We start from the raw sequence: 8,150 nt of genomic DNA, 5'->3' as shown, positions 1-8,150 counted from the left end.
ATTAATTCTCTTATTCTCTATAATTCGGCGTTAGATATTCTCAGTGAAGAAGTATTCAGATTCTTTACTTAAGTCTGGAATTGAGTCAAAAAAAGGTATAATAAAAATCTGCTTGTGTAATAGGAATATTTCAACCTGTTCTTTATGCAAACCAATTTGGTCCTGTAAAGTACGTCGACACTGTACTTAAGTAGTACAATACTACTAGTAGATGTACTTTGTTACTTACAGCCACTGAATATTTTCAGTGTTTGGAAACGTCAACATAAAGTTGTGAGCTTCAACATGCCTTTGTAGAAATGATCAGCAGTCTGACATTGAGACAATACGAGGACCAGTTACTGTTCTGCAGGTGGATAAAGTAAAACACAAAACAGTGCCAGTCGCATCAGGCTGGCAGAATAATGTGTAAGCGGTCTTGCTATCAGTCCAGATCTGCTGTGATATCAGCGACAGCGGGACATGTGGGAAACCAGTGTCTGTTCTTGGACTACTGCTGATCCCAGCAGATCTCAAACTCAGATTTTAGTCAAACCTGCTGATCTGTGGAACCTGAAACAAGCAGAGTTTACTCTTTAACACGGTGAAGGTGACATAAGTACATCAAGGTGAGTATATCGCTACATACTTTGTAGCTGCATTAAAGCTAAAACTGGCATTTAAGTTCAGATATTTCTCATGTACACTGCTTCTCCATGGAGAGAGTAAGGTGGCATGGATGGATCTGGTCGTCTTGCACCTGTTTATTAAAACATGACAGTAAGTTTATGAATCATTGTCTGTTAAAAAATGACCATTATTATGCTCCAACACCAAAATGTTAATGCAAGTTGAGCAAGTTTCTCATATTTTCCACTTTGTCATCTTTTAGATGAGCAAAATATATAAACATTGTTTTTTCATCTGAGAGTAGCACGGCGCCGCGTTGGTTCAGACTGACATATCTCAACAATCATTGGATGGATTGATGTAAAGTTTTGGACAGACATTCATGGTCCCCAGAGGATGAAGACCACCGACTTTGGTGACCCTCTCACTTTTCCTGTAGTGCTGCCATGAGGTTGACTCTTTTAGTTTTGAGTGACATGTCTCAAGAGCTATTGGATTGATTTACATGACATTCCTTTTCTCCTGAAGATTAATCCTAAATATTTGGGGATCACGCAACTTTTCATTTTGCGCCATCATCAGGTCAAAATATACATTTGTATATATATTTTAACTACTTGAGTGGCAGGTGAAACATTAGGTTTGATGAGAGTAGATAGCACACAAAAGAAGAGGCAAATAGCAATATATTAAATAAAATCATATCATTTATTTTACAAATTTGCACAATTTTCTGGAATACTGGTGAACACTCATACAAGTAAACACAGCTAATAATGTGTGTAGCCTGACACACTTCACACAAACACTCAATCACACACACTCGCACAATCACAATCTCACACACAGACGCACACACAGCGTGATGTACAGCATATACGTAATGCACACACATACACAGCCTCATTTACAGCACAGACACACAGGTACATACTCACAAAGCATTTCGCCTCCTTCCTTCAAGTGTAAATCAGATCCGATTTTGTCCGTCTTCCCCATTTCACACATTCACACTGCTTCAATGACTTCAGTGTCTTTAATCAAGCAATCCAACAAAAAAAAAAAAAAAAGAGGCGAAGTGTGAAATGTACACATAAAGGTGGGTGCTGTTCGGTTCTGTCTTCGTCGCAGATCAACTTTTGTCTTTGCAGCTGAGGTGAAGTTTGTCGTATTACAGTACATGAGCTCTGTTGTCGCTGAGAAACACAAGAGTGAGAGTAAGAATTGTACAAACTGGGCTGCTCTCCAACCCTGGATATGTCTTTTAAAGAGGGAAAGCAAGACTTGCAGTGTTTAAAAGCATTTCTTTTTTTCCATTTTTGTTTTTTACGACTCTATGGCAGTGATTCATATCTAACCTCAAAGTTTGCAGTACTGACTTTGGAGTGGTGGTTTATAGCATTTTGCTGGAACAATCGAACAACATCTACATTTTTCTGAGAAGAAATGGTAATACCTTATAAGGCAAACCATAGGCTGCTGGGTAGAACGCTGTTTTCTGTTTTGCTAACAGTTTTTAGCATTTGGCGTTTTAGAGAGGAAGTGATACAACTTTACAAACATCTGAAAAATATTAGAAAAAGGCTTTGATTGTCTTCACGCAATTCTTTGTGTGGAGGGATCTCCATAAGTATGCTAACAAAAAACATATTTATAGTTTTTTTTTTTTCTCAATAAGGGTGGGGATATTGAATAGTTTCATGGGGGACAGTAGTGGAAGAGAATGTGAGAGGTAGGATTGCAGATGGGTGAGGGATCTAGGAAGCAGTCAACAATAAAGTGAAATCTAGTGGAAAAAATCGAGAAGTCTTTAAAGTCCTCCTTCTCCTCAGCAACTCCCTAACCTCACTTTGACCTGGACGGCAGCTCCCAAAGTGCATCTCTCTTCTGTTATTTGTCGTGAGTGACTGGCAGGAAGTCCGATCCTCTTTTTCACCCCATGTGGTTGTAGTGTCGGTTGTATAGAAGAATGTACAGAGTGGCATTCGATGCTTGTCCTCAAACAAAAGCTGATTCTCTTTTTGTTTCGGCTTAAAATGTGCTCCATCAAAAATGAGTGAAACCAGACAAAACAAGCAGAGGAATGTGAAAACCACAGAAATCCGTGGCACAGGTTGTACTGAAGGTGGATCTCACACCTCCACCTGCCCCTGCGTCAGATAGGCTCTGAGCTGCTGGGCAGCACTGACGATCTTCCTCTGGTGTCCCAGCAGGTTCACCCCGAGATTCTGGACATCACTGAAAAAGAGAGCAGATGAAGCGGGGGGGTTTAGTTCAACACTTCAGCTTGTTGTTGGCCTACCTGATATTCTAAAGGACACTGGATTTGCATGTGTTAGTACATAATAGCCTTCGTATTTCTTTTAAAATCAAAAGTTGTTCCACTTTTATTAGTTTCATATACATACAGTGAACGAAAATAAAGACACAACAATTATCTTTCTTCCCATTTTTCAATAGTTTAAATTTAAGATCTAAGACTTTTCCTATGCACACAAAAGACTTATTTCTCTCAAAATTTGGTCACAAATTTGTTAAAATTGTTAAAAAAAAGAACACCGAAAGATGTGTCTGACAGCTTCAGAAACAGAACATTTGGACCTTGTGGGGAGAATTTTCATGTTCAGTGTTCAGTTTCCGAGGTCGAAAAGATTTCAGCTCAGCTTTTACTCAATTTGTAAAAGTATACAGATTGTTGAGCATGAAAGTTCCTTCCTAACCCTGGAAACAGATGGAGCTCGCTCATCTGTCAGGAAAACCAAAAACAGCGAGAAAGTGAACCTTGAGCTGTGATAAGTGATAAGAAACTACATCTTGGTGGTACCTTCCATGAAACAACCCTGGACGAAAACGAAAGGCTCCCTGAACTGTAGAAAATTGATTTAAAACTTTTGATATGCTTGGTCGGCAGTAACATAAAATGTAAATGACTAAATAAAAACACACAGTCACCAGTCCCCTTCTTTCAGTGTACATTACAGTAATAACCATCTATACTCACTCCATGCTGAGCGTGCTGACTCTGTCCAATGTGTCCAGGTGTGCCTGATCAAACTCATCCTGATATCTCTCCATCCTTAGAGCCTTCAGCCAATCACTGACTGTTGCCACTGCCGTTAGGTCTGTGGGCGTGGGGCTGAGCAGCGGCTGAGAGCAGCTTCTGTAAAGAGGGAAAATGTCAATAAAAAGGGGGCATGGCAATCCATACATGTGGCAGGTTGTTCATCACCGGCTGCCTCCGATATGTTTTGCTCAAGCATTTGCCAGAAGCTGGTGTCTCACCGAGTTGGCTCCACCTTGAGGGAGGCAGGGTGCCTGATGAGCCGATCCAAGGAGGAGAGGAGCGAGTCGAAGCCTGGCCGGTCCTCGCGCTCAGCCTGCCAGCACTGAAGCATCAGAGAGTGGAGGGCAGAGGGGCAGTTGTGGGGGGCTGGGAGACAATACTGGTCTGCTACTGCCTTCATCACCTGCAGAGAAAGCGAGTGAGACATTAGACATAAGCAGGGCAGATGGTGTAAGGAGACTTGTGTAATTGCCTTATATGAAAGGTCACAGACCACTAAGGGCCTGTAAAGAGTGACTAAGAGAAGATTATGCAAATTCCAGCTGCTTGGCATTTTGTCGCCACTTAAATGTTTCTGTTTAAATCAAGAGGGGGATGGTGGTAAAGCACAAAATGCTTTAAAAGTACAGCTTTTATGCACTGGTACTAGTTATAAAATATATTAAGACAAAAAGCAGAATAAGTCAATTTTTTTAATGTTTTTTGTTTGTCACTTTGTACTTTTATTTAAAAATAGCTTGATTGGCTTTGAACATGATCCCTACAATGAAATTAAAGCAGTAAATTGTACCACTAGAGCTGTTGTAAAATATAATATATATAATGAGAAAATAAAACCACACAAATCTGAATTTTGCACTTTTTAATTGTTCTTTACTTTTGACTCAGCTTGATAGCATGCTATTTAATGCACACTTTCATTATTTTTGTATCTCTTTATGTCTTTATTCAATAACTAAAACAACTAAAACAAAATGAAGGGAGAGACAGATTGGGAACAACATGCATCAATGGTCTCCAGCTGAATGCAAATAGTGGAGGTTGCAGCTCATGGTTGGTGCCACTATAGGGCGCCTCGGGACTTTTAATGGCATGTTATTACACTATAGTATTTAAACTTGCACTTAAGCACAGGATTTGAGTGCATTCCCATCACTAATTGATTATAACTTCCTCTGCTCAGGCAACATTCTTCTACGTACTTACTTCTTGATTACTCATGTCCCAGTATGGACGCTCTCCATAAGACATCACTTCCCACATAAGTATGCCGAAGCTCCAGGCGTCACTCGCTGAGCTGAACTTGCGATGCTGAAAGGCTTCTGGTGCCGACCACCTTACAGGAATCTTACTGCCCTGATGGAGGACCAAGACAGACAGTGAATTATGTTACACTGGAAGCATAAATCAGAAGCATTAAAAACCACTCCATCCCCCGATACGTACCAGTGAGGCAGTGTATGTAGGTATGTTGTGGTCCAAGCCCCTCATGAGTCGCGACAAGCCAAAGTCAGACACTTTACAGACAAGGTTGGAGTTGACCAACACGTTCCTAGCTGCCAGGTCCCGGTGGACAAAGTTTCTCTCAGAGAGGTAACGCATCCCTGCACCAACTCCTCTGAGCATGCCGATAAGCTGGAGGATGCTGAACTGTCCCTCGTTCTCCTGAAGGTGGCAGAGGGGCGAGAGATGTAAAGTGAAACACTGCGGTAACTATAACATGCCAAAGCTGGAGACAGTGTGTCGTTGTCTCACCCTGAGGAAGGCATCCAGAGGCCCGTTCTCCATGAACTCAGTGATGATCCTCTCTGGGGCGGTATGAGTGATCACACCCTCCAACTTCAGCACGTTGGGGTGGTCAAACTGTCCCATGACCCCCGCCTCACTGAGGAACAGCCCCCTCTCTCTGTCGGACGCCCCCCTGCGTATAGACTTCACCGCCACCAGCAACTCCCTGCGACCCATCGGACGGTAGCGGCCGCGAGAAACCTCCCCAAACTGGGCTGGAATGGAGAGGAGGTGAAACAGATTACACTCTGTTGATAATTATCACATAGCTACAATACGGTTTAAAAGAAAAGAGAGAATCATGCGTATACCTGCACCGATCACCTCCTCGATCTTGAGATGAGTGGGATCTATCTCCAGGGCAAACTCTTTGACGGCCTCACTGGGGTCATCATAAGTGGATGGGTCCACATAATACTTAACTCCACCTGGAATTAAAAGGCTTTTTTTTAGAAGTCTGGCTTGTTATCCCTTTATTTTCCACCTTTGAAAGCATTTATTTGCATGATACAAGGTTTAGATGATCTGTTACTGCACAGCAGAGGGACCTCATTCTACATTATGAAAGATACACAGAAGTAGTACTGTGTTTCTAAGTTTGTAACACATGGAAAGAAAATAAAATAAAAAAACTTTGCTTGAAATGAATTATTAAACTTGTAAATTTCCAAACCATCCATTGGTTAAAATGTATGTTAAACAAACAAAACCTCTAAATCATATAAAATATTGTTAAAATAGGTGGCATTTTGCACAAAGCAAACACCTCACTTAACAATAATTAAATCAAATGAATTAAAACGATTTGAACTAAACTAAATTGCATTAAATTAAACGGGCTAATGCTCACCTCGGTTACTGATGTACCTCTGGAGTCTGTCGCTGTAAGGACTCTCCCTCCTCTTTCTGACATGTAAAAGCAAACACAATGCATGAATGTGCTATGTGATTTTAAAACAAAACATATGCCATATGCATAAAAAATATCCCTGATCATGTGAATGTATCGACAACCTACCTGCGAAATACCACCACGACCACAATCGCTGCCACCACCAGCAGAAATGCTGCTCCGCCCATTACCGAGCCAACCAGCAGAGGAAGTCGATTCTGGATCTGGTGTGAATGTTCCTCTGTGGGAGAGAAAGTGAGAAAACCATCAGCTGTTGATGTGTCATTGAGCCTTTTGCTGTTTCCAGAGCTGGAAAAATAAAAACACTGTTGTTACTGTAAATTAATTAATTTTTCATGTGTTTGTACTTTAAGAGTACACTCTAAAATCAACCATTTTATTTTCACTTACAGTAGAATCTGGATTGAATATCACACTCAACCACAGAATAGTCCACAGTTAGAAATTTAACTCTGCATTCGACACAATGATCTCACTTTAACCTGTTCAAACCGTCAACGTCTACTTCAGTAGTGAACAGTATATTACTACTGTATCTTTCTGCCATGTTCCTAAGACCATTAGGAAATAAATAATTCAAGACGTATCACACTGTCCTGATATTTCTTCTTACTTTAATAAATTATGTTTTTCTGTACATTATTAAGGCCTCCTACCCTTAATATGGTAAAATCCACCAGTTCAGCTGTGTGTTAATTGCAGTAATGCACTCTGAATAAAATGGATGATACTGGTATGACAGTATGCAAGAGTTGTACCCAGAGGCAGCGTGGTGAAGTAGATGGTGTTGCTGTAGGGGCCGTAGCCGCGTTCATTTCGAGCTCTGATCTGGAAGGCGTAGATGGAACCGGGCATCAGAGAGTTGATGGTCACCGTGTTAGTCTCACTGTACACTCTCGCTGCACTGTCCACATCTGAACCCTGAGGGACACAGAAGAAGGACATTTTGTGGTGACTCTTGCTGTGAGTCAGCTGGGCCAGTTGTGCAGCATGTATGTTTAGGACTATTCACTGAATGTACCTTGTCATAGTATCTAAGCTGGTACTCCAGGATGTCTCCATTGGGCCTGTCCGGCTGAGGCCATGAGAGAGTGATGGAGTCTGGGGCTCGGCTCAGCTGGTGCATCATGGGAACTGTGCTTGGAACTGTGAGAGAGAACAGATGACTGATGTTTGAGTTGGAATTAAGTTTCCCCTGAGGGATATGACGATCGATCATTTAACCCCATGATCCCACAACAATAAAACAGTTAAGTTGTGTTGAAGTGATGGTGACCACAAGGGGGCAATGTTACAGAACTTGTGGAGGATGTTTAGTAGAGCGTGAAAGTGGAGTTTTTATGGAGCACCATGCAGGATCTAGTTACAGTCGGTGCTGGCTAGCCATGCCAGTAAAGGGAACTTTCCAGCATTCCTTTTCATTTAATCAATCTGAGAGTCGACGCAGATTTTTTAGATAATTTAGGTTCATGGAACCTTTTAATCAATCTTAATCAGTATTTTTGAAAAATCACATAATAGTGTACTTTGTCTGCACAATGACCCACTCTCCTCTCTTCTCCTCCCCCCACTTGTCTACTTTCATCTCTCGTCTTTTTGTCTTTTTGTCTTCCAATCTCTCATTTCTCCCTTTCTTTCTCCACAGTGACTATAATGGGATCTGACAAGATATTGTAACCTCGAGCAACCTCCTGTCCAGAGAGCAGGAAGAGAAAAGATGGAGCAGAGCGAGAGAGAGAGAGAGAGAGAGAGAGAGAGAGAGAGAGAGAGAGAGAG

General features: G+C 41.5%; 1 protein-coding gene across 1 annotated transcript in view; it reads right to left on the bottom strand.

The window, feature by feature from the left end:
- Nucleotides 1–1,330: 1,330 nt before the first annotated feature.
- ephb6 (eph receptor B6) overlaps nt 1,331–8,150 on the bottom strand; it is a 35,356-nt gene continuing 28,536 nt past the window's right edge. Inside the window, exons 10-20 of the mRNA XM_031853079.1 lie at nt 7,396–7,520; nt 7,133–7,295; nt 6,480–6,594; nt 6,312–6,367; nt 5,773–5,889; nt 5,429–5,676; nt 5,120–5,338; nt 4,880–5,029; nt 3,892–4,076; nt 3,611–3,769; nt 1,331–2,847 (exon numbers count right to left, since the gene is read on the bottom strand). Coding sequence (XP_031708939.1) covers nt 2,742–2,847; nt 3,611–3,769; nt 3,892–4,076; nt 4,880–5,029; nt 5,120–5,338; nt 5,429–5,676; nt 5,773–5,889; nt 6,312–6,367; nt 6,480–6,594; nt 7,133–7,295; nt 7,396–7,520 — 1,643 coding nt within the window. The 3' untranslated portion in view covers nt 1,331–2,741. The remainder of the gene's footprint in view (nt 2,848–3,610; nt 3,770–3,891; nt 4,077–4,879; nt 5,030–5,119; nt 5,339–5,428; nt 5,677–5,772; nt 5,890–6,311; nt 6,368–6,479; nt 6,595–7,132; nt 7,296–7,395; nt 7,521–8,150) is intronic.

The sequence above is a fragment of the Anarrhichthys ocellatus genome, unplaced genomic scaffold (genome assembly GCF_004355925.1).
Source record: "Anarrhichthys ocellatus isolate YVR2014 unplaced genomic scaffold, GSC_Weel_1.0 scaffold13, whole genome shotgun sequence".
Classification (NCBI taxonomy): Eukaryota; Metazoa; Chordata; class Actinopteri; order Perciformes; family Anarhichadidae; genus Anarrhichthys; species Anarrhichthys ocellatus.
Note: the sequence above shows the minus strand (reverse complement) of the source record. Positions and strands in the feature narration are given on the sequence as shown.